This window comes from Rattus norvegicus, chromosome 9 (genome assembly GCF_036323735.1).
Source record: "Rattus norvegicus strain BN/NHsdMcwi chromosome 9, GRCr8, whole genome shotgun sequence".
Lineage (NCBI taxonomy): Eukaryota > Metazoa > Chordata > Mammalia > Rodentia > Muridae > Rattus > Rattus norvegicus.
The window spans coordinates 49,796,531-49,822,800 of record NC_086027.1 but is presented as its reverse complement, the minus strand read 5'-3'; the positions used below and the strand labels follow the sequence as shown (position 1 = coordinate 49,822,800).

The 26,270-nt window shown below is 46.3% G+C and overlaps 1 protein-coding gene across 52 annotated transcripts in view; it reads right to left on the bottom strand.

Moving 5' to 3' along the window:
- Nucleotides 1–447: 447 nt before the first annotated feature.
- Nucleotides 448–26,270, bottom strand: part of Map4k4 (mitogen-activated protein kinase kinase kinase kinase 4) — a 125,781-nt gene continuing 99,958 nt past the window's right edge. For 2 of the 52 annotated variants that reach the window (XM_063266895.1, XM_063266899.1), the window contains exons 16-32: nucleotides 25,961–26,122; nucleotides 23,591–23,821; nucleotides 22,676–22,782; nucleotides 20,444–20,592; nucleotides 19,765–19,862; nucleotides 17,496–17,671; nucleotides 16,742–16,862; nucleotides 15,614–15,805; nucleotides 13,227–13,344; nucleotides 12,750–12,920; nucleotides 9,470–9,613; nucleotides 7,011–7,145; nucleotides 5,534–5,634; nucleotides 3,869–4,042; nucleotides 3,210–3,369; nucleotides 2,339–2,478; nucleotides 448–2,138 (exon numbers count right to left, since the gene is read on the bottom strand). In XM_063266895.1, the coding sequence (XP_063122965.1) occupies nucleotides 2,055–2,138; nucleotides 2,339–2,478; nucleotides 3,210–3,369; nucleotides 3,869–4,042; nucleotides 5,534–5,634; nucleotides 7,011–7,145; nucleotides 9,470–9,613; nucleotides 12,750–12,920; nucleotides 13,227–13,344; nucleotides 15,614–15,805; nucleotides 16,742–16,862; nucleotides 17,496–17,671; nucleotides 19,765–19,862; nucleotides 20,444–20,592; nucleotides 22,676–22,782; nucleotides 23,591–23,821; nucleotides 25,961–26,122 (2,463 nt within the window). In that variant the 3' untranslated portion in view covers nucleotides 448–2,054. Of the gene's footprint in view, nucleotides 2,139–2,338; nucleotides 2,479–3,209; nucleotides 3,370–3,868; nucleotides 4,043–5,533; nucleotides 5,635–7,010; nucleotides 7,146–9,469; nucleotides 9,614–12,749; nucleotides 12,921–13,226; nucleotides 13,345–15,613; nucleotides 15,806–16,741; nucleotides 16,863–17,495; nucleotides 17,672–18,951; nucleotides 18,961–19,755; nucleotides 19,863–20,443; nucleotides 20,596–22,675; nucleotides 22,783–23,590; nucleotides 23,822–25,960; nucleotides 26,123–26,270 lie in introns of all 52 variants that reach the window. The other 50 variants (XM_008767003.4, XM_063266898.1, XM_063266897.1 and 47 more) reach the window with 32 other exon arrangements.

Here is a 26,270-nt window from a genome sequence, read left to right as displayed (position 1 = left end):
ACAATTTTTGCTTCCTTTGCCCCTAAAGAGGAGTAAGGGTCGCTCACTTATCTTGCCCGCCTTCGTGGGTATTTACAACCAACCATTTAGCTGCGCATCGTTGTACATTGCATTCTCACTAGACTTCTGTCGTTCATAAAACCACTGGAGTGGAAAGTAAGAGATTGACCGACAGCCGTGTGAGCCGAGGCCAACGGTACAGGCAGTAGAGATACAGATTACTGTTACGTGGGACGGAATAGATGAACCGTGCTGTAAAGGAAAATTAACCACCAGGGAAGATCAAGCCTCTGAAACACCGAGCTTGTGTTGGGGGAATGAAGCACACAGTGGCTGTCACGAGGCCATCCCCCTCACAGAAAGATGGCAGGGCCGTGACTCAGCACTGCCCCTCCACTGAGACACTAGCATCCTCAGAGAATGTAGTGATGACCATGAAGCCAAGAAGCAAATTATTACAAGACATTTATTACAAATGTCACAGACATATTCATAAAGAAAAATTAGTTTTTAAAAAAAAGAGAGAGAGAACAAACAAGAGAGCACGTGAGAAACAGGAAAAGCCAGAGCGTCAGTCTTACACCTGAAACACAGGCAGGGAGGTGCCGTCTATGAAGAAGTAGGAGTAACTACATTCTTAAAATAGTTTTAGTGCATTGCGGGGTTTTTTTTGTTTTTTTTGCTTTTTGTTTTTTTTTAAGAAAAGGGACACACCCTCGCTCCCAAGAAAAAGTTCCTGCAACATGAATGAATAGTCTGTGTGACTCCTAGTGTGACCCCTGCCTGCTTCCAAAGCCTGTAACTGCGAACAGTGAGATCTCTTGTCAGGACAGGTGACTCCGCTGCCTGTCACCCTCCAATGGTGAACTTGGTGAGAGCAGAGCGTCTGAGTGCTGAGGCTGCTCCCACCATCATAGACAGCTTTCTTTCTTTCTTTCTCTTTTCTTTTCCTTTTTTTTTTGTACCTGATTAGACTTGTGACAAAGTCAGTCAAACTTTAATCAGATAGTTTTGGTATTAAGGTTAAATTAAACATTAAATGTTTTCTGCCAAAACCATTAAGCTAAGTCACCTCTCAATGCATTAAGAACAATGAGGTAGGCAAAAAACAAAACGAAACGAAATGAGAACCCACAGGAAAGCTGGCCTTTCCTATGGTGCATGCAGACCGTGGTGGAGCTGCTGCCGCACTTTAGGCTTAACGGACATTAAACCCTTAGCCCAGGCCTTGCTAATACTGTTACACAACAAAACTTCTGGCCCTCCAACAAGACGCACACATTTCCTTTTCCTTTCCTTTCTTTTTTAAGAACCATCTGCACAATTTAGGCAAAACTTGGTACACAGAAAAATGACTGAGTTCTTGGCCAGGACAACCCTCTCCAAAAAGCTTTCAAAGAAACAAAATGGGACCCTTTAACCCGCCCTGCCCCACCCCAAGCCCCACCCACAAAAAAAGTTATCCTAGTAACTGTGTCTTTCACATTTTATAAATATTAACCTCTTAGACCTGCACCTTCTTCTTTGTCCACATACTGTCACATTACAAAAAGAGAGAAATGTCAATTAAATACATTGTTAATGTTACTATATTAACTCTGTTCTCTGCTTCAGCAAGCGGCTTCTTACACCAACTTTTCACCTCTCTGTGCCTGCCGCCAACGTCGGGTGGCGCAATCGTCACAACCAGCAGACGCCCACGGGACAGTGGCTCGGAGACGAGGAATCCTGGAGCTGTAGGAAAGGCGCTCTTCCCGGTCTGATGTGTTCATCCCCAAGCATTCCTAGCACCGATGGTAGAGTCTGAACAGCACCAGCTGCAATGCAGCCTTGGTTTATTTTTTTGAGAAAGGAGGAGGAGAGAATGGGAATAAACTGGCAGAAAGTGTAGGAGGGAGGGGAGAGGACCCGACCCGACACGCCACGCCACAAGAGGCCTGCATAGACAGCTGTCATGGCTGCACCGGCACAGCTCTGAGCTCCAGTTGCAAGGAATTCCAAGTTCTTGGGGTCTTGCCGACTCCAGAGGTCAGTGATCCCGGCTCACACTGCCTCTACCAGCTCAGAAGGGAAGTCCTGCCTAAGGTCATGAAGTAGACCTGGCTGCTGCCGCCAGAGCGGACGGAAGCAAAGAACACCTGCAACACAACCGGAGAGGACAGTCAGCAGCCACTCACCACCTCCGGGCGCCCGACCCCAAGTGTGTGCATTCAGAGGTCTCCTGGATTTATTTTAGAAATCTACCAGAACGGCCAGGAATTCACCGTCACTGCCCCATGCACAACAAGCCACCATAAACAGCAGCCACAAGTGCACAGACGCCATGAGGAAGCCTTACCTTGTCATTACGTTCACACAGGAACTTTAGTCTCTGAGCCCTTTTGTGCATAAACACACCGTCCAAATGACCAGTTTCCACAGAGCGTATCTCTATTGCCTTCTCTCCCCAGCCCATTGTCTGATTCGACCGGATGTATGCTTTTAGAGAGGGAGAAACAAAGCATTAACCAGGAGGAATCTTGACAAGATGCTTCGTGTTCACGCCCAGCTGGGTGCCTAGCCTGTGAGGACTTTGGTTTTCCAGGAGTTCTGCCTCAGAACTGGGCACATCTCTGAAAACCCACCTCCCCGCGTTCTCGAGGCCCTGGGTTCAATTTACAGCAGTGACCAGAAGGGGGCAGTGTGCTGTATGCCTGATCTGTCACTCTAGGCATGCGTCAGTTAACTGAGCAAGCCAACTTCCCTCAGGTCTTTCATGCCACTTCTAGAAACAGCCATGAGAGAAGGGAGGAAGACGGGTGAGCAGACATATCGGGGACACAAGCACAGCCATACAACGTCAAGCAGCAGCCTCGGTCCCTGAACACGAAGCAGAAGACCACTCAGGGCCTGTCGGTGACTAGGGCCCTGCCACCCAAGAGCACTATTTCTTTCTGTGATTTTCTTCAGCCATGCATACTGGTCAAAAACAAAAACCAAAAAACCAAACACCCCAAAGGCTGCCCTTTGGGTAACCTAAGAGTCCAAGGAGAGGCAGCATTTGCGCAGATTTAAAGTGCCCAAGGGTTACCGGGAATTTGCTCTAACCTCCTCCCATCTGCTGGTAACCACCGAATAGCCAGACGGTGCGAGCAACATGCAACATTAGTAAACACACAGACTGGTCTCGGCGGCTCCTCTCACGGACGCCTCGTCACAGCGCACCATACCTACAGATGTTGGCATCTCTCCCCACTGCAGAACCACGTCCTTGGTGATTCTTCCGTACGTGTTCACATAAACCCCTTCATCTTCGTAGCACACCAGAAGCTCCATTCCATCCGTGTTGGGGAGGATAATGATTGCATGGGGTTTGATGGTACACTGAATCTAGAGAACAGGGAGAGAAGCACGTCTGTGGCCATCTCCAGGGCCGTGAGTGTGCTCAGTCTGTCTGTCTAGCGAATGCGGTAGTGCTGCACCCCTGGCCGTACCTACCACAAACCGGCAAGGATCTTGGGAAGTCCATGCAATCAATATACAACCCAGAGTTATATTCCAGGTCACGTGCTCTGCTGATGCGCGTGTTTGAGTCCCTGGACACATTACCGGATGGTGGACTCATTTGAGAACCATTCCCAACCCAGGGTGTTCTGCCTGACAGCAACAGTCCCAACTCCATCCCATGTTAGTCAAAGCAAATGCTAAGAGGTCCTCAGAGGGCTTCACAGAGCCTGGGAAGGAGACTTCTATGGTTCCGAAGCCACTGAAAACAGTGCTTCATTTAAATACTCACCCTACACCACGGGGAATGAGGAAACCCTGCTTGTGTTAGTCACTGAGCAGAGTAAAGGGAAAAGTCAAAACAAAGTGAAGTCAGTCAACCAACCATAGAGTGTGGGTTCTTTCTTACGTGTGTTGGTAGATAAATGTCATAGACTGAGCCGGAATCCACATCAACAGCATGGAATCCAGCACAGGATCCATAGATCACTTTCAACCTCTGGCCTTCCTCGACAGTGAGATCCACCAGTAATGGCTTATGTACCAGTTCTCCAAATGACTATAGAGGTAATCAAGACAGAAGCAGGAGAACAAACTTACACATCAGAGAAGCAAGCTGCAGGCTTTGATTTATCACATGGATGGTTAACCAGCATCTGGAAAACACGTCTTCCCTCCTACCTAGCTGAAGAATGCTCTCTGTCCTGTCCAGTTGTGTGTCTTGATTAGAGCATAGGCAAAGTTGACAATAGTAAGAATGGCACAGTGTGGGATTCGAATACTCAGACACAGCAGTGAAGTGAGCTGCTGTAGGGTCATGGCACTGAGACTTTCTCTGTCAGAGTTGATACTGCGAGAGCTATAGCCTTTAGCTGTGAGACTAGACTCAGGCTATCGTGACTTGGAGCGCCTTAATTCTTCACGTCAGTGAGGGCTACCACATACGAATACTAAGACCAGACTCCGGAAGATAATGTGAGTGACTTTATAATTTCTCAGTAATACTAGGACTTACAAAAATGATAACCGTGAGTTTGACTCCACTCCATGGGGGAACCAAGCAGGAAGTACCCTTAATTCAAATTTCACAAGTAATTGAAACTTACTCTTTCAATAAACTATATCAAAATTGTTTTAAGCACATTTTAGATGATGTAATTTGTTTCTTACCCTCTGCTAAAATGTTACCCGACTATTGTTAGAGCTCTGTGTTCTAATAATTATCTGTGAGGTAATTATTATTTCTATCTAATGCCAAAACAGCAGAAATTTTAATTAAGAATTTTATACACTGGATTTAGGGTAATCCCTAAAATAAATTACTAAAAACACACACAGAACAATGACTGTTAAGTTCTTTCTCTGCACTTTGGCAGTGTGGAAGCACAGACTATGACAGTTACCAGCACTGCTTCATAAGCGACCTTTCACGCCGCACACCGGAGTGAATAGGAGACCAATTATGAGTGCTTGTGAACTTACAACCACAACAGTCCCGAGTGTAGCAAAAGTCTCCTCACTGTAAATACCAAGATGCTGTTAAAGGGAGTTTTTCAAATTTATATAAAAACAGATCCATATTATACATGTTTTAACTCCCTTCTATTTAATATGTATTGCTTATATCATTAAAAACCTCTGTGATTTACTTAGTTTGATTTATTTGTTTTGCTAGCTGTCCCTGGCTGGCCTTGACCCCACAACAACCCTCCTACCTCAGCCTCTCTGGCTTGTACTATCATAACCAGGTTATTCCTTAGTCTTTAAATTGCACTGCACCGATCACATGCATTTCACGACTGCCTTTCACTGAGCCCTTTAAGCTCGAGTCTCCATCTGCGACACATCTGTGTCTTCCAGAGACCGCCTACTTTCTAAGAGACGGTGCAAGTACCACTTTGGCAAACTGACCATCTGAGAACCTAGGAAATAGTTGCGCAAGCCTATTATACTATGTTAGAGCAGCTGATCTGACAAGTATGTCATGTCAATGCATAGCTCTATGTCAACTGTTCAGACCTTTAAGCCAATTTAAAACTGGCGGTTTTACCTTAAAGGCCATAAATTTGTGATATGGCTTCGGTGCCCATGCATAGACTTCCACAGAACTCTTCAAAGCGATTACCAGAAACTTGATTCTTTCATATTTTACTGAAACAAACATAAAAAGCAAGAGAAATACTATCAGTATTAACATGGAGCCATAAACTCCTTTAGTTGTTATTTGCAAACTTTATAAATATACCTTCTATTGCTCATCCAACAAATTAGGAGCTGGGGTAAGAAATACAGGGAGCTTCAGCCACTTACGTAGCTATCCCAATTCTTCAGTGTGTGATTCAATTTCCTAAATCAATTCTAAACTGAGAGTGAATAGTTTTGCTGATAATCCTAATAATGTCTTAGATTTCAAGGATTTTATTACCAAAGGCTACGCCAGGCAGCTACCCTGAGGGCTGGAGGGCTCACACACAGACAGAGGAATATGATAGAAGCAAGTTATAAGTCATGTGTGACTCACAGAACATACATGATCTTTCGCAGCCCTTCCTGCTCCCTAGTATGATGTTCCGGTCTGCTCTGTAGACCACCTACATGGACCTCTGAACATCATACTGCTGCTTGCCTAGGTGCAAGGGTGCAGCTTTGTTAATAGACTGTTCTGAAATGATGGACATCACTCTAGGGGCACTGCTAATCTCTATAAACCAAACATACTAAAGCTATCACTGATAATCCCTATAGACCATACCCTAACTACCAATATTAAGGAGGTTCAAGGGCCACATGGGAACCAAACTAATGCCTGTTAACTTTAATTAACTGTATTTCAGTCTCCTGGTCTTGGTGGGAACTCAGAATCATTTCACATAGTGAGATGCTAACTGTAATAATTGTTTACCAATGAGTAGCCACAATAGACAGAGAAGACAATGTCACCGATTACAATATCCTGGGGAAGTGGACAGAATAACTGCCTATGGCTGGTATGTTAGTAAGATCTGAAAGCACAAATTAGCAATCAATGGACTCCTCGACTGTAACCAGTGCACTTCTATAAAACTACACTGCTGGTTCCTTAAAATTCTAACTATGTTATGGTCCATTCTTTCTCATCATTTCTAACAAGCACTTACTTTCTCTTATGCAATGAAACCTGGCGTGGGTTTTGTGAAAAGACTTTGTGAGAATCACTCAATGTTCCAAAGAAGAAAAATACCAATCACAAAACAGTTGCTAAGAGGCCAGCCATGGTCATTTATAAATAAGGGCACGGCAGCTCTGCACGATGTACTTCATTAAAGATAACGAGCCGTGACAGCAGTTGAAGTCTCAAACGTTCTTCTAGTGACTGTGAAGGACCTCTCAGCATATGCTAACTACAAGCCTGGAAGGTCAGGAAGGGAAGAGACCTGCAGGTCACGGTCACAGGACACCTCACCATTCAGAGTCCAGTAACCTAAACCGGACTGACGACTGACGGAACTCGGAAGAGCAGCGGGAGCACGGCGCCACTGAGCACTCACCGACTTTATAGTGCACGCACCCTTCCAGGTCGCCCACGGTGGTCCACCCCTGCTTCTTCTCAACTTCCGGATCATTATGAAGTATTTTATTTCTTAACCAGGATAAATAGTAGACGCGTAACTTATCCTTTTTGCCTAACAAGATAAATATAAGTATTTTACACGAGTGGTCAAAAGTCAACATTATTATTAATGACAACAGTATCCAAGAAAAAAACGAAACCCTAAACAAAAGCAGTAGGCATGGGAACTTCTTGAAACAATTATAGCCATGATTTTAGCTAGCAAGCCCATTATACAAGAGTCAATTACTTTCCTATATACCAACAATTAAAAATTAAAAACAAATAAAAATACTATTCACATTAACATTGAAGAAATGAAATAGATGGATCTCACAAGACAGCTGTTTAAAATATCTATGAGGACAGTTAGAAAATTCTTGTCAAAGATGTTAAAGAATTAAGTGGAGAAGTACTATGTTCATGGATAGAACCGTCAGTTCTTCCTAACTTGAACAACAGATTCAACTCAATTCTAGCCGAAACCATAGCCAAATTATCTGTGTGTACCAATAAATACTGAAATGAAATCCAAAGTTATTAGACAGTTCTTGATTTCAAGATTTACTATATATTCAATATAGTAACCAAGACCCTGTGGTTATCAGCAAAAGAACGAGCAAATCAATTAGTGGAGTAAAAGGGGCAGAAACAGATGCACACAAACACAGTGAGCAAACAGGTGCACACACAGTATAAACAGATGCACACAAACACAGTGAGCAAACAGGTGCACACACAGTATAAACAGATGCACACAAACACAGTGAGCAAACAGGTGCACACACAGTATAAACAGATGCACACAAACACAGTGAGCAAACAGGTGCACACACAGTATAAACAAAGGGACACAATCGCAGTGTACAGGGAGATGCACATAAACACAGTGAACAAACACATGCATACACAGTACAAACAGAGGCACAGAAATGAACACAGTAAACAAATAGCAAAAGGAAGTCTTCTCTGAAATAAACAATATTGTGAATGAAAGGGAATCTACTTGTAAACCTTAAAACCTTAGACAAAAATAAATTAAAAATGAGTCACAGACTTAAATGTGAAAACCCAAGCTACCAAACTTGTAGAAGAAAGCACATGAAAATATCTGGATGGATCTTGGATTTGGCAGTGACTTTCTGGGTAAAACACCAAAAGCATTAAGCACAAAAGTGAGTACAAAACAAAGCAAGCACAAAGTGTGAGGTTTCACTAAACTTTATAATGTCTGCGTTGCAAGACATGGAGAACGAACAGAGAAGCCAGAGGCAGGGAAAAAGCACTTTCAGGGCACATGCAGGAAAAGATTGCTAAAATATACAAAGAAATTCAACAAGAGGGAGAAAAAGCAACTCAAGTGCAATAAGGAACAAAGGTCTAAGAAGATCCTTCCATGGGGAGAAAGAGGAGACTTAACCACAAGGGTGCATGGAGCATTCACATACAAGGGGACTCCATATTCACACAAGACATCTGTTAACCTATCAAGATGGAAAACGTCCAACACAGTCTCAGACATCGGGGTTGTGGTGCAGAAACAGTCCTTCCCCAGCTCTCTGCTGGGAGACAATGGACCCGTTCTGTAGGACAGCGCAGCAGCTCTCTGCACCAACAGACTTCTGCTCACGCTTCTGTCAGCTGTTACTTTGTTTCTTTTTCTTTTTCTTTCTTTCCTTCCTTCCATCTTTCTTTTACTAAACACACAAATGAAAGCTTGTGTATAAGCAAAAAGTTGCACAGCTACTAGCAGCTTTCCTTAAACCTTCCTATCTGAAAGCACCAAGCTGTCTTCCAATGAACGGATAACCAGAGACACATCTGTCTGTGCAGCACTTGGCGGTATCAAAGAACGAGATACTGAACCACAAAAGACAGGAAGCAACCTTAACTTAAATGTGCACTGCCAAAGGAGTTAGCCCGTATACGACATGACCTATATATACTCAGTCACGCAAACTTATATCTACGTGTCCAATGATAGGACATTCTAGACTAGTAAAGTCATCAAAAACAGCTGGTCAGCTATCGTCAGGGCCTCAGGAGGAAGTACAAATGGCGCTTTTTAGGGTACCGAAACTAGACAGACCGAAATATACGCATCAGTGTATGTGTGAGAACCAAGCAAATGCACTCCACAGTAACGCCAGTGACGACATGCTGTGGGTAATAGTAATGTATTATTATCAGTAAATAAAAGACAATGTGCCACCAGTGTACAACAGTACAACAGAGGTCACGACGGGTGTCAGGGAGTGCCACAGCTGTGCGCATCTTCACATCATGAAGACGTTCAACTCTGCTGTCTCAGCCAGCATCGAGAATGAGCTGAGCTCAGTATGTAGGGCCTGGTGCACCGTGGCCAAGGCCATCCATTCTGCTTTACAGAACACTCACCAGATATTGTCACCAGGACATTCAGGCCCTCAAGTACATCCATTTGCTGGAACCGTCTCCGGCTGATCAGAGGGTACACTTTCCCTTGGCCACTTCTGTCCAAGAGCATCAGGCCACTCTCTGTGCCAACTAGCAAATTCACTCCTGTTCAAGGACATGGAAAGGCCTACATTTTAGGTTGTGATTGCACTGAGCTGTACCGTAGAACAGAGAAACATTCTCTACTTGAAAGATGACGGTGTCCGTGGTTCCTGAAGGAATGCTCAGAACAGTTAAAGCTACGACCCCTCCCACACAGAAGGGACAGTTACATCTAGATTACATAAATGTGGAAGCAATAAGGAGACCTCACCACCTCACCTGCTCCCAGGGAACTGAGCTCCCAGTTGTAAACTCACTATTTCTGGGGTTTTAGAGATTTGGGTCCATCTGCTACAACGTCCTCACAATTGGCAACCTTGTAGGACGACTTACAGAGAGAACAAGCCCCTGTAATCTTCACTGGCTTATGAGATAGTCTCAATCAGTTCCCACCACCGAGAAACAACTGCACCATTGTCCCCCACTTCCTGGGAGCTGCCTTCCCTGTGACGCACTGCTGACCACACCAGTGGCCTGCTTACTCTGTCAGGACGTCTCCTGTTTCCATCTCTCTCTGCTTCTTCCATGGACACTGTTGCTACCACCTCGCACTGATCAAACAAAGGCATGGCGATCTGTGCCAGGGCAGCAGCTCCCACGGCCATGCTGAACTTACTGCTCTTCCACACACTACAGATGTCTACTGAAACCAGGATTCCCACTGAAGGTAACTAACATCTTCTGCCTGCCCCTTCCCTCCCTCCTCTGGCTCTGATATTCAATGCGTTCTGATCATGTGACAGCTGACAGACACAGGCCTTCACTCAGTCTGTCCAGATAACCTCGTGTCTCACAGGTGCACATCAAACTGATCCCCGTTGTTTTACACAGACAATGAGTCCCGCTGCAACTTTACCTGCACCTAAGATGCAGTGCCCAAGTCCTTTGCTAGCGTCTGGGGTCCCACAGCTCTCAAGCCAGTTGGCCGCACCCATTAAAAACCTGTTAATATCCAATCATCCTTATTTTTGGAAGCACTAGACTCTCCCTTTAAATTCATATATTTATCCAAATGCTCTTGCTTCTTGGGTGTAGAACCTTCGCCTTTAAAAGCATCTTCTAACATGTAGCATCGACTTATGCTCTCAGGGAACTAAACACATTCACGCCAATTCTCTAAGCTGGACAAGCGATGAAGTATTTGTGTCCTTTCAAAGTACCTGCTAGGTCAATGATCTTGTGAAAAGGGGAGTCACAGACAGAGTCAAGACAGTCTGTTGAAGGGTGGTAGTCTAAAACAGCTTAGAAAACTAAGAGTATCTAGAATTGGGCACCTTTACCCAAGATTAAGTCAGATTTGTGTAACTCTTAAAGAATTTGTTTTTAAACAAGTTTTGTTGTAAGTTTATGAAGCTGTAAGGCCACATGTAAGTCAATGCTGTGAGTTTACCCGACTCATAGGTTAATGGGATATCTACAAGAACACTATCCATATAAAGAGATCAACATAAAAGCCTAGTCCTTCTGTGTCTCAAGCCAAACACGCTACTTGGTAAGTACAGACAAGGCCTCCTTAGCCAGCTGTCAGGCCTTGTGCCAGTAAGGAAGCGGCTAAGCAAAGGCCCTCGGGGAGATCATCTCACTGGATGCAGTGCAGAAACGGAGTCTGCATCCCGGGCTTGCCAGGATGTTAGGGGAACATGATGGAGCACTAAGACTGTTGCCAAGGTAACTTTGTTGGGCAAAATGATGACCAATTTCAACATAACTGCCATATTAACACTATCTCTATCCTAATGTAACATGCGAACAACATTAAAATCTTTCGATGTGATTAAATGACAGCCTGCTTTCTGGAACAGCAGCCAAGTGACGTCTACTGAGTAACAGCAGTGTGCTAGGCACACTTCTGTGCCAGCTTCCGGCTGTGCGGTGCCCATAATCCTCTAAATAGCTAACTCTATTTTTATCTATACCCGTGGTTCCCAACCTTCCTAAAGCTTCGACCGTTTAATACAGCTTCTTGTGCCAGGGTGACCTCCAACCATGACATTATTTCCATTGCTACTTCATGACTTTCACTTTGCACTGTTATGATTTGTAACATAAATATCTATGTTTTCTGATGGCAACCCCTGTGAAAGACTCATTTGACCCCCCAAAAGGTGGAGAACCACTGATCCAGATGGTCAACAAGGTCCTTACTGCAGGATCATGAGAGCAAAGCAGTAATGGCAAAGGCAGGAACTGTGACCCTGAGGGAGCAGGTGGGCCTGCTGTGAACATGGCAGCCTCTCAAAGGCTCCTGCCCAGGGCAGAGCAGGGGATTAAGCAGGCGAGAGAGACAGAGACAGAGAGAGAGACAGAGAGAGAGAAAGAGAGAGCGCGCCAGAGAGAGAGAGAGGAGGAGGAGGAGGAGGAAGAGGAAGAAGAGGAAGAGGAGGAGGGGGAGGATGAGGGGGAGGGGGAGGAGGGGGGAGGGGGAGGAGGGGAAGAAGGGGCAGGCTACATGGGTGAGACTGGGAATGGTGTAAGGTTCAAAAGATAAAAGGCAAGCCCTTGTGTCTACTTCTGAAACGGACAGAAAGGAGTAATAGGGGATGAGATGGGGATGGGAGGGGACCTGATTTATTGCTGCAGGGGATGTGTTGGCTCAGAGAGCAGGACTGTGGATAGTGTGTGACTTTATGCCATCTGCATGTGCAGTGTCTCATGTCATGTCATCTGCATGTGCAGGTCCAGGAAGTAAGAGGTTCTGGGTAGAAGCAGGGTACTTTAACAGCAGATCAACTGTGGGCTAGATTCCAGGGAGGGAGTTGGCAGAAAGGCTAGTTTGAATTGGAGAAGGCAGAACCGAGCGTGCAGCAAAGCCCTGCTGCTGCCCTGAGCACACAGACAAGCCGGCCCTGTGCAGATTGCTTCTAAGAGCCTCATCTGGACACTGGTCAGTCACAGACAAAGCGGTGAAGGCAGACATCCAGGTTTGCTCTTTCCGTGACAAGAACCAGCTCCTCTCTCCTCCTCTCACTCATCACCCCACATGGAGGAGGGGACTACTGCTGACACCACTGCAGTCACATCCGTGCGTCCTGCTGCACAACACAACTGAATAAGGACAGCATTCAGTGTGTGCTTCTCTGCAGGGCAACTCTGTGCTTCAGAATAAAGCCAAGTCATCCGATAGCAGTGAGGTACCTACCCCATAAGGCAGCACACAGGATCTCTGAGTTAAATCTCTTCTTGTATTTACGAATCTCGGGGGTATCACTCTGTGGCCTAGTGTTCGTGGGGTTCACATTGACCACTGAGCCTTTCCGAGTAGGATCTTGCCTTATGGCTTCTGGTCTCAGCCCATCACAGGAAAATCCCACTGAAACACAGTACAGTGAAAACGTAACTTCTGTACATAGACACCGCAGCCTCCCACCTCGGTATGCCCCAGATAACATTCATAAGCCGCGTCTGACACGTTTTCAAGAAAAGGTGTTCTAGCAGCAATGGCATGGAAAGGAAATTGACCATGACCTCACTGAGACCCAGGCAATGAGAGCGGATGGCCTTTCTAGCGGAGGGACCGTGCCACCTGCAACCATGCCATGCCTGAGCCCCTTGGGAAGCGGCGCGGGGAGGGGGCCCTGTGTCTGACAATTGCTTTCCTCGACGCCGCAGTACTTACCAACGGAAGTAACTGTTGTTCCACTAGATGGAGAGATCTGTAGTAACCTGGGGTCTATAAAAGGTGTAAAGGAGGAGGAAGATTTGTGTTTCTGGAGTGTGCTACTAGCGGACTGAGTCTGAAATGTAAATTTCAATTTCATTAATAGAAGAGACACATGTAAAAAGTGAACAGTAAAGACTATTCCAATCCACTTACACAGAGTACCATTTCCCAATCCAAGCCCTCTCCTCCTGCATCAATCCCCAAAACACCTAGCAGGCATTTCAAATGCCACATCTTCCTGGAGACACATACACACCAGGGGTAGTGATGCTGCAAACTACCGATAAAAGCACCACTTCATGACCGCAACTTTGAAGGAAAATGAAAATTCTTAAATAAGCATCTGAAGTGTCTTAATAACAATTCATTACTTTCTAAATTGACTTCTCACACTACAAAGTAAAATTAATAAATGTTTCATCTCCTATCTACTGTGACAGACTATTAGTGTGATCTCCTCTCTACTATGACTATTGGTGTGATCTACCTACTTGACAGACTACTGGTGTGATGTACCTACTGTGACAGACTGCTGGTGTGATGTACCTACTGTGACAGACTGCTGGTGTGATCTACTGTGACAGACTGCTGGTGTGATGTACCTACTCTGACAGACTGCTGGTGTGATGTACCTACTGTGACAGGCTGCTGGTGTGATCTACTCTGACAGACTGCTAGTGTGATGTACCTACTGTGACAGGCTGCTGGTGTGATCTACTCTGACAGACTGCTGGTGTGATGTACCTACTGTGACAGGCTGCTGGTGTGATGTACCTACTGTGACAGACTGCTGGTGTGATGTACCTACTGTGACAGACTGCTGGTGTGATCTACTTTGTACTATGATAGAATCACCACTAAGTCCACTCCACACAACAAGGCTCATTAGTAAACACACAGATGACAGTAGACATGGCTTTCTGGCCTTTTAGGAGCACTGGTGTTAATAACATAACTTAAAACCAAAAAAGAAAACAGACAAAAAGCTCACAGAGGAAGTGAAACAGTTGTTAAGTGGAGATGTAATGATGGTTAAAACCAAACAGAAACACTTGCCAGTTTAGTGAGGTAAGGCTATGGTAAGAGGAAGCGTGTGGTGTCACTAAGGAAAGGCGTGCGAGCACAGGTCTCAGGACAGAAGACACCGATCAAGCGCCTTTTCCTCTACTCACTTCCACTGTGGAGCACCTAAAAGTCACTGTCCTACAGCCCATGCCACCCTAAGCTTCCCCACGTGACACAACACCTGCCATCTCACAGGCTTCTCGCCCTGCTCTATCAATTAGTGGCCGAGTCACGACGGCCAGTCTGACGTCAAGGCTGCTCAGAAAGCAGCTCTCTGATACTGGCCTCAGGAGGAGAAGACTGTCCTGTGTTTTCTAACGAGAGAACAAAATCATCGCTGTTGTCCACAGTCAATCAAGTGTTTATGTTGACAAGACTGGCTGAAACTAAATGCCCGTTTAGATCTCTCTCAATTATTAAACAATGGACTCAACAGGCCCCAAACCTGTGAGATCAAATACTTGCTTAATTAAGCAGGAGTTCAAGGTGGGCTCTGTCACTGCACTCGGGCATGACCTACTTACAGAACCAAGACTCTCCCATCTATGACCCAGACTGAGCAGTACAATCATGCCATGCCCTCACAGGACTTCCTCTACAAAACTTTAAATTAAAAGGAAGCTCAGGCCTTTGTCCTTGCTTGGCATCATAGTTTTCTACTTTTTCCCTGAGGGGCACTTGACTTCTTAGACCCTGAGTATGTGTGGGTGTCAAGGAAACAGATCCCTTTAAAAGGGTGGGTGAAAACCAAAGTCATCCTCAACCAAGAACCAACCCCCTCCCCAAATAACCAAAGGAAACCAGTAACCAGTAACAATGGGCGCCTATTTGCAGGACTCTCTCGAAAGACAAGAAGTTTGTGTAGGGAAGGCCAAGTCTATATAGTCACGCTTTCCTGCATCTTATACACTGGATAAAAGGAATGAAGAGGCAGATTCCACAAATGACTACAAGGATTTCATGCTAAATACGGAATGGATCTGAAAACACAGCAATCATTTTATTTACTTAAAAAAATAAACAATAAAGCAAGCCATGCAACTCTACTATCTAGAAAGGAAACAGTGAACTGACAAGCTCGGGGGCTCGGTCCCTCTAGGGTTAAGGATCTGTACGCAGATCTGAACATGTTACTTGGGACTGGGGAGGGGCAGATGACAGGAGAGCAGGGAGCAGGGAAGGGGGGAGGGCTTCTGGGAAGGGCTTCTTTGCAAACTAGCTCCTAGGCAGTGCTGGTCTAACCCCAGGAAAGCAGCCAGCTGTGGTGTGAGACATACCTCATTAGCAGTGAGCTTGTCCTGGGGTGTCTGTGGGGACATGGTGGGTGTCGGCTGGCTGGAGGATGGGGAGGAAGAGGTGGAGGAAGTGGAGGAGGAATGGCTTTGCTGTAAGAGATCTGGCAAGAGGTGAATGCGACCCGCAAAGCCATTGCTCTCATGATGGCTGGCACGCTTTTGGTCAACTGTACTCTGTAGAAAAAACAGGCATACTGGTCTCGCTCAGGCGCTGCTGACGTTGATAACCCTGCTGATAACTGCTTTGTTCAAGGGGCTGTGTGACTCTTCAAACTGTGTTAAATTACCAAGGAAAATCCAAGGGAATTAGCCAGAATTGCTCGAGCTTCCTTGCCAAACTCAAGAGTACCTCACTGGGGACCACCCAATGCAAGCAGCAAGCATTTCACCTGGTTCATTAGCATCAGTAACATCTGGTGAAGGGCCACCCCCTTGTTTTCTCTGTCTGAGCCACCTGTGGAGAGTACCCTGTGGTGTCTCTGAAGCCTGATCTTAGATTCTCCCTACTTTCCATCCAAATACACTGCTGTGAAACGAAACACCCAGGGCAAAACCCAAAGCCTAGAGAGTGCCCTGTCCTGCTTCAGTGAGGCGCCTGTCACTTGGACGAAACCTAAGCTAAGAATGAACAGACAGTTATAAAATATCATGGTCCAAACAGAATCCATCTTGCGTCACAAACAGAGATGACTGTTTTGGACCACAGTAGATTGGCTCACCCTCAAGGCTGCAGACACAGGGCTAGATGCCCCAGCAGGGCCTTAGGGTGGCCCTGTTAGAGGCTCCAGGTCTGTACCTTCCCTCTGTGAGCCTTCAGAGGATCCCTGTGGCTTCTCTACCACTCCAACACAGACTGTGAGACTCAGCATGGTGCTCGGATGAGGCTGCCATAGGCATGCAGGGACAGCAATGTGGGTGGGAGACTACCTTCGTGACATGGTGACATGCAGCACACGCCTACCTCCCTAGCCCAGGACACGCTGCCCTCAGAGTCGTGTTAACATGAAAACGATGATGATGTAGAAATAGCACGAGTGAGTGGATGAGCAGGTGGGTTAATGACCATAAGAGAAGCCCAGCCTCTGACAATAGAAAGAAGAGGCTCGGTACCTGGCGGACGATTAGGGTGCCCTCCTTGGATGGGGTCATGGCTGGTTCACTTTCTACGTCATCATGAACAATCATTGTTTTCACAGATTCTGTCTCACCGTTGCTCAGATTCAGAGACGACCTGAAGAGACAAGATCCACCAGTCACCGCTGCCAAGCCAAGCCACGTGACCCCTCTCAAAGCTTAAGGTGAGAGGAAGCCTCAGGCCTAAGTTTCCTGTAGGACAGTCAGTACGTTCCTTGCTGTTCACTTTGTTTTAAGCACAAGATTAATTAGAACGAATACTTATGTCTAATTAAGACACACCACACTGAAACGTTCCTTTTACTGAACCCTTAAAATAAAAGGAAAGGAGACATGTGGAGATACTGTGAGGTGTGTATGTAAGTGGTATATCTGTATGTATGTGGCTGTGTATATGTGGCTGTCTATGTGGTGTGGCGTTGGTGTGTGGTGTATATGGGGCACATGTACTGGGTGGTGTGTGGCGTGTATGGAGGTGTGTGTAATGTGTGTGCGTGGTGTGGTATGTGTGTGTGTCTGTATGTCTGTGGTTGTGTATGGTGTGTACGGGGCATGTGTAGTGTGTGTGTGTGCGCGCGCGCGCGCGTGTGTGTGTGTGCGTGTGTGTAAAAGCTGTCACTGAGTTCATGAACATTCCATCAGACTTCTGCCACAGGGTGAGGGCCGAAGTCTGCAGCAGAGAGAAGGCCTAGTGGGAAGACTCTTATCTTCGAGCCCAGCAAGCACTTACGCTGCTCTGGTGTCCTCTGGCCCCGAGGTGGAATCATCAGCCCCCTCCTGTTCCACATCCTCCTCCTCCTCATCCGTGGTCCCAGACTCCTCACTGGAGGAGGAATAGTCTGTCACTTTGTGAGGTGGCCGCACATCTTCCACTGCTCGAAGCTCTTTGGCCAACGCAGTCAAGTCCTAGGATACAGGAAGAAACAGGAAGTTAGGAAAGGGGGAGGGGCGGGAGAAAAAAGGTAACGAGCCTTCCAGGCCAACTGCCAGTCAGTAACCAAGGTCAGCGTCAGAGGAGGATTCCTGGAGGTTTGTTTTTTCATATGTGGGAGTCTGTACAGCTTTGACAGAGAAACAGGGTAGGTGTAACAGACAATTTGAATCCCACTGTCCAGTAGTGTGTCAAGATGAGCTGACAGCAGTCTGCTCTCATAAGTCTACAGTAAGAGGCTTTTGCTGCAAAGACGTGACTACATAACATCATGTCTTTTTTTTTTTTTAAAGATAGTTTTTTTTTGTTTTTAAGATTTATTTATTTTACTTATTTATATGAGTACACTGTGGCTGTCTTCAGACACACCTGAAAAGGGCATAGGAGTCCATTACAGATGGTTGCGAGTCACCAGGTGGTTGCTGCGACCTGAACTCAGGACCTCTGGAAGAAGAGTCAGTGCTCTTCACCACCGTCTTCTAAGAGGATTACTCAGAACTCAGATCACTGGCCTCTAGTTACACGGGCCTGAACTGACGTATCTGGGCTTTTCCCCTCCACAGCTCACGAAGAGTCCCAGGCTGACCAGACAGCACAGTGCTAGCACATGCTCACCCTTACTTCCCTACTAGTAACTACCATCTGTCTGAGCTGAGGGCATCTGCAGGGGGGAAAATCTCATCTGCCACGGCAGCTCCCACTGGCTTTTCTCCAGACTTAGTCACATTCCCAGTTATACAGACAATGACTGTGAACCTCAAAGAAAAGTTTACTAAAAACTGGCTTTTCTTTACTGTGCCAAGACACTTTAAGATTCTTATCAATTCTCTAAATCTAATTTCCTAGACTGATTGCTTGCCCCTCCTATTTAAATCCAAATCCCCCTTTCTACTTAGGAGTTTTATTTAAAAATCAATAGTATTTTTAAAAACCACCTACATGACTGTTTCCCCCTTTCTAATTAAAGAGTAGTTCCAACTTAGTATTCTTCTTTTACGCAGTTAAGAACACGCCTTTTTAATCTTTGACCTTGAGCCTCTGGACCTATCGGGGAGCAGGCTTGAGCCCACTATGTCCTGGTAATTATCTGTGGCAAAGGAGCAACTTCAGAACAGTTGTTCTAGAGAGGTAGGTTTGACAATAACCATCCAGAGCTTGGTTCATCTGCTAAGGCCGCTGGTGATCATTAAAGGCAAGCAGAAGGCAGAGAGGGCACTGCTGAAGCTAGCCTTGGGGGGGCAGGAAGCAGGCTTACCACTTCTCCCTTCAGGACACGGCGATTCCAAGGAGGTGGAGAGGGAGGCCATCATTGACGAAGGATGCAGAAAAGGGAGCAGGCAGCAGAAAGAAGGGGGAGGGGGCATCCAGAAATCAGTTAAAGAGGAAACTAAAACTTCAATAGGCTTAAAACCCAACAAGTACCCAAGTCTCATAATTAGTTACTATGACAAGGAGAGGGGAAGCAGGAGGAGCAGTCATAGCCATCATTCCAGAGACCAAAAGGCAGCAAGCACTCAAGCCACTGCAGGGGTTGGGGAAGCCAATTTGCAAACATTTATTCTGAAAGCCAGTACTGCAAATGCCAAACTTACCAAGGATAAGGTCAATGCCAAGCAATGATTGTGCGTGCATGCATGCGTGTGTGTGTGTGTGTGTGTGTGTGTGTGTGTGTGTGTGTGTGCGCGTGTGCGTGCTGGAGCTTTTGGCTTTTACTCAGTATAAAGTATTTGTTTCCTTAAAATCTGCCAATGTATAAAATTATATTTTTTTCTGCACTTCTTTGAAAAGCTGACTGGACAATTGGTATAAGGCTGAAGTAGAACAAAAGCTGCCCTACTAATGACTTCGGATCTGAGATGCCTAAGGGTGAAGCCACAAAGGCATCCTGTATCAGACAACACTTCTATTTCCTCACCCAGGGAAGGGTCATGCAAAACTCAAAGCACTGCAGGCCTCTAGCTTGGGATCTCCCACATGCAACCACGCACCCCAGCCCTTTACCCATATTCTTAACCCAAAGGTTTCACTAGAGCTTAAAATAGAATAATTGATTTTATACAATCCTTACAGCAGGTTTGAGAGGTCGAAATACTTCTTTCTTATCTTCAGGTTTTTTGGCTGCATTTTCAAGGCGCTGAGATGGAGAACCTTCAGACTTGGATGATGCTGTTAAGTTCAAAAGAGACAAAAAAAAAAAAACAAACAAAAAAACAGAAACACATAGATGAATGCATGCCACAAACTGTCCATGCCACCGTCCCATCAATCTAGCTTCCGGTTTCTCCCTGCTGACTTCAGTTGACCCCTACCCCCACCCCCTCCATAGAGTCTGAATTCTGGGCCAAAACAGAACCAAGGGACACACTGGCAGCCTTACTTAAAACCCCACGTCTGCCTAATACATGCTCCCAAGTACTGAGAAGAACACTGCAAAGTGACTTTTCAACTACTGTTACCAGTAATACTACAGCACAGCCTCATAGTTCAAAACGGAAGAAATGTGTTCAAATCCCGCTGAGGTATTTAGCTAGTTACGCTCAACAGTGAAGTGCTTGCGGTGTGAAGCACTAGAAATGCAGCTTTTGGAGAAACATATCGGGACTGCTTATATCCTTAGCAATCTATGTCAAAGCATCATTTTGTAAAATATATGCAAACCCAGGCCTCCTTAAAACACATGGAGGCCTTCTAATAACAAATTACAACCATGCTGTTCCCAGACAAAGGATGTAGGAGAGATAGCGTACATCTCACTCTGAAGCGTTCACCAGAGCCACTCTGAGACCCAGGATGGGAGCCAGGCTGGGATCCTGAGTTGCTGGACCCTGAAGAGCTGCCACTGCCTGGCCTGGGGACCAGCTTTTCCACTCTCTCCCATAGAAGCCGGGGCTCAATACTGCTGTTGGAAGAGGAGAGAACGGTGTCATCCCACCATACTATGTCAGAGATATGCACTGATGTAGATTGTGGGGGCTCAGAAAAGTCTGCAACAGTAGCTAACACAGCACACTGCACTCTGCATACAGAGTGCACTGCACACACAGCACACAAACAACACACTGCACACATAGTGCACTGCACATAGCACACACAGTGCACTGCATACACAGAGCATGCTGCACAGAGTACACTGAGCATAGAGCACACCACAGAAACAGCACACTGCACAAAGCACACTACATGCACTGCACACAGCACACACAGAGCACACTGCACACACAGAGCACACTGCACATACAGAACACACTGCATGCACTGCACACAGCACACAAAGAGCACACTGTGCACAAGGCATTCTGCACACACACAGCATACTGCAGAGTACACTGCACACACTGCACACAGCACACACAGAGCACACTGCACACACAGAGCTCACTGCACACACAGAGCACACTGCACACACAGAGCACACAAAGAGCACACTGCATGCACTGCACACAGCATACAAAGAGCACACTGCACACAGAGCACACTGCACAGAGCACACTGCACACACAGAGCACACTGCACACACAGAGCACACTGCACACACAGAGCACACTGCACACACAGAGCTCACTGCACACACAGAGCACAGAGCACACTGCACACACAGAGCACACTGCATGCACTGCACACAGCATACAAAGAGCACACTGCACACACAGAGCACACTACACATAGTACACTGCACAGAGCACACTGCACACACCATACTGCACACACAGAGCACACTGCACACACAGAGCACACTGCACAGAGCACACTGCATGCACTGCACACAGCATACAAACAACACACTGCACACACAGAGCACACTGCACACACAGTACACAGAGCGCACTTTACACACAGTGCACACCGCACAGACTGCATACTGCACATTACAAAGACTATATTCAGAGTCAGCATCTTCAATATCTTAAACCCCAAAGACGCTGAACAGCACCTTCCTGCTAAAGTACCTGAAATCCATGTCATGTGTAATGTGAGATGTGACTGTTTACGGCTACAACCACTTCTGTCCTGTCTACAGACCCTACTCTCAATCAGAAAATTTTCACTATCTACGTTGCCCTCTTCCACTATGGCAGCTCTCCCACCCTAGATGCCAAGGGTCTGTTCTTTTGAGAGGAAGCAGAGCTGGTAAATGAGGCTTCCTGCCATGGCCAATGCCATAGCACACAATCACTAGGACGAATTTGGGCCCTGGACACTGCCATAGGAGAATGCCAGTTCTCTCTGGCCATCGCATTGAAGGGTTGTCTGTAGACTCTCGACCATCATCCATCTAACCACACTGCCAACACAACACGTTCACTGATGACCAAATTACCAAACACTTACTGACATCTGCAGGGCAACGATGACAAATTTTCAGTGAGTGTACACGCAGCACACACCACACCTGATCAAACTTCAGAGCCGATCACTACATGGGACACTGGCACATAAACCCAGCTGACACCACCAAATAAAGGTAAAGCTTCTTTCACTGCGATTAAAATTCCGACTTAGCCTCATTGACTAACAGCTACTGCATCAGACGGAGCTACCCTGAACCTCAGCAGTGAGGTCACTTGACTGGCGTGGCAGTCTGCTGCAGGCTGTTAGGTCACAACGACGTGGCTATCATTTCCTTTTACTCAGTCTAAACCCTCACGATTTCTTCGAGACTAAAAACTCTCAAATTACATTTCCTAGAACCTGTCCTCAATCCTCCCTTCTCTACCTTTACAGGGAAAGGTGGTTTTCATTCCAAAATTACTACAATACACACCAACATTCAAATATGCTTTTTCACTACTCATCTATTTGCTGCTCGTGTGTGTGTGTGTGTGTGTGTGTGTGTGTGTGTGTGTGTGTGTGTGTGTGTATAAACAGATCATGTTTGTCTAGGACCTCAGTGCTGGAGGAGCGCATTTATGAAAACAGACAAAAATGACTCTAAAAACCGGCAACCCATGGCACAACATTTCCTGACATTTTTCTTTTACCTGGTGGAATTTCTCTGTCCTGCTTGGCTATTTTGCTGCCCACTGCCCTGCAGTGGAGAATCTCGACGGGACAGGACAGGGGAACGAGATGTCGTTCTCACAGGAACCTTTAGGTAGGAAACACAGCAGTTAAGACAGACAACAGAAGAACAACGACAAAACTCTTCTCATCACGGCACTCCTCATAACACAGCCCTCCTCAGCCAGAACGCCCGCCAGGAAGCTTCCCCCTCTCCCAAGCCTCCCCTGCTCCTGCACGATCCAAAGAGCCTGGCTCATCTCTACAGTTTGTTGAAGTCACATTTGGACTGAAGCTGGTGGCAGAGAACACACAACAGCGCTTCGCTGAGGTAATACGTGAGAATCACGAGAAAAAGCTCAAAAGAAACCCAACAACAGTCTACAAATAGATCAGCCAAGAAGTAAAGACTGGCAAAGAAAGCGAGGAAATATTCAGAGGAAGCGAATTCCAGGTGGAGGAAAAACATACACTGAAACGTGCCTTTTAGTCCTCCTGTACTATTAAGTACAAGAAGCTCGACTTTTACATTAAAAAAAAAAAATCACTGTCTTGTTCATTTTTCCTCATAAGACTTTTTCTGAAACTCTTGATGGTACCCACAATAATGGGTAGCTTCTGTATGAATTTACAATTCTACTTACTTAGAAGCATGCCGTTCAACATTTCTCTCTTAAATACCTTTTACCAAGTGATGTTTTAAAACCACTCAATGATAAAAAGCTAACTGACCAATGGCTGACTGTAACTGCTGAGATGGGGAACGGTTTCCCTCTGTGAGAGGTCATTTGAGACTTCTTGCCCTTTAACCCTGTTGGAGTCACTGTTCCCACCATCATAGCAAACAGTAAGTTTAAATAAAGAGAAAACAGCGCGGTCTGTCTGTCTGTCCTTACCCTTGGAGGCACCTCGTCACTGTCTGATCTAGACCAAGCCTTTTGGGTGGGCTCAGGTACCTCCGACTTAGAGTCAGAGCTCTGACTGAGCCCCTCACTGCGGGAAGGTGGACATGGGTCCTGAGAGCGGAGATGGTGGTGTGCGAATTTGGGAGAAGGGTCACTGAAGGAATGGGATCTCGAGACAGGGGAGACATTGTTCTTGAGAGATGCCAGGTGGGACCACTGTACCTTACAAGAAAACAAAACACAAAACATTCAATGCTTTCTGCACACAAACTAGCTTTCCTGGTCAATACTAAACCCCAAACAGGAGATAGCAGAAGTGGAGCGTGAATCAGGGAGGCACAGTGTCAAGCATGGAGCAGTACACGGGCTCCATGCTGATGACGCGGCAAGAGAAAGAGCAAAGGCACACTCATAAGGAAACAGTGCCCAGACACGCACTGTAGACAGCAGTGGACAGGAACATGTACACGCATGCCCGTGTCAGCACGGAGAGGTGAGGACCACGGACAGAGACACTGCTGAACCCTAAACCTCCCCCCACCTCACAACCCCGAGTCTGAGACTGCAACTGTGAGGAAACACAGGACACATTTGTGCAGGCACACAAACTCCTCCTGATACGGGACTGTAGCAGACTAACTTTAGGAAAAACCAACTTTTCAAATGTACCAATAATTTTCTTATTTCCTCTCAGTCTTAAATGTTTTGGACCTAGCTGGATTTAAACTCCTAATTGTGAAAAAAGAAAAGTGGGATTAAAATTTCCTTAGCAAAATATCTAGTACCAAGACACCCAGGCTGACCAGCATCAAGATACCTTGGGCTGACCGGTCGGAATACGCCTTTCAAACAGAACTCACAGACATGACAATCTGCCAAGTCAATCTGTCTTTAAAAACATTCTCTCAAAAATCTGTAAAATATTTTAGTAAGCGGTGTCTCGCTGTTGGAGAATGACCACCCATTACGACAGTCATCACGCTCAGCACGTACTAGCTGATGGTTCTCATAATGACTTGCTTGGCTTCTGCAGGTGGAACTGGCAGCTAGGACCTGGTGCATAGTCTCTGTGGCTCACAGTGAGGTGGATCCAAAGGATCCTAGCTTTGGCACAATCCCATACTGCTAGAACAGCTTAAGTGTTCACTGGGAGAGCAACCGAACAGATGTGTCACCAAATAGTGCTAAGTGGGGCTTGATCCTAGGAGCCATGTGAGTCTCCCTCTGGCAGGTGAAACTTTAGGCCAAAAGTACTCTGCAGAGGAGGAAGAGAGGTAGGTTGTCTCCTCTCCTGAATCAAAAGCTTCTGAGGTCTGCTGCTCTGAGGTAAATTTGCCCTTGGGTTGGGTTTAACTTTCAGGACAAACCGCATATGCTTGTCACCAGGAAACAGGCACCAAGTTGAGCAAGCGGCAGGTGACAGCTGACCCTCCTGCTGCCTCTGCTCTCACAGTCCTCCGTCTTTTTCTATGTCTTATTCTCTGAAGCTCTCTGCTGCTATACCGGCATAGACCCCACACTCAGATCTGCTCTTCTCAATTAGCCTCTCCAAGGAGGGTTTGTTATCGCAGAGCACATTCAAATTCCCAGGAGAAGGCAGCTGTCCCAGCAGGGCCAAGGACAGAAAGCTCAGAGATCTGTGTGAGGCAAAGCAGCATGGAGTTATGCCTAAGCACCCTATTCAGGGAAGGAGCAAGAATCAGTGTTCGCCTGGGACAGGACTGCCACCTACTGTCCCTTCTGGACAGCATGCCTAAGACAGAATGTGGGACGGACTGAAGGTCATAAACTTTGTCCTAACCCTCTACAGGGAATCAATATTTAACCCACTGGACATAACCTGCCTGTTTTGAATCTTGACAGGCTTGAGAATTTGTTAAAAAAAAAAAAAAAAAAAAAAGAACCTTTTCCCAGAAAAATCTACACATTCCGCCAAATAAACAGAAGCTGTATGGAACCACAAGGCCACCTTCAGGTTCCGAGGGTCCTTCAGGGGGCTGGGACCACAGAAGTAAAGTCCTTACTTTAAAATGTTCAGGAGAAAAGCTCCTGGTTCTCTTCTAACCTGTTTACACCACAAAGCCAACTTTCTAAAAATCTAACTAAAAAAAGTATTTTAGAGGAAGGAGGGACTTCACGTCGGAGTGAAGGAGGGAGGGAAATAAAGGTATCGGCTGCTGACAGTCCTAATGAGTTCAATAAAAACCTTGAACAAAAACAAACAGACAAGAACCCCCGCAAGCCTCCTCTCCCTGCCGCTGGACGCACGCCTCCTTTCGGTGAGACAGACAATGAGCTACACGCGGGCGGCACAGTGAGCCACTCTACAAGTCTTCAGCACAGCGAGGCTGCTGCTGCTACCTGTGGCTCCGCTGGTCTCTGCAGGGCAGGGTGCACAGACTCTGAGTTGCCATTGGAAAAAGATTCTGACCGGGAAGGCACGGGTGGCTCCAGTCCTCTGCCTGTCTGCTTAGCCTGGGCCTCAGGGGAGCTGTGGTTAGTCTTTCTAAATCTATCTTCCACCTGCGTCAGAGAATCAGAAGACATGGCTCCGTGTTAGTAGGAAAGGAGAGGCAGAGAACGTACAAGAGCAAAGCCATTGAGAGAAAACATGTTTTATTCAGCTCTAAGAAGAGAGGCAGCTGGACAGCGGTGGGTGCAGAGCCGGGCT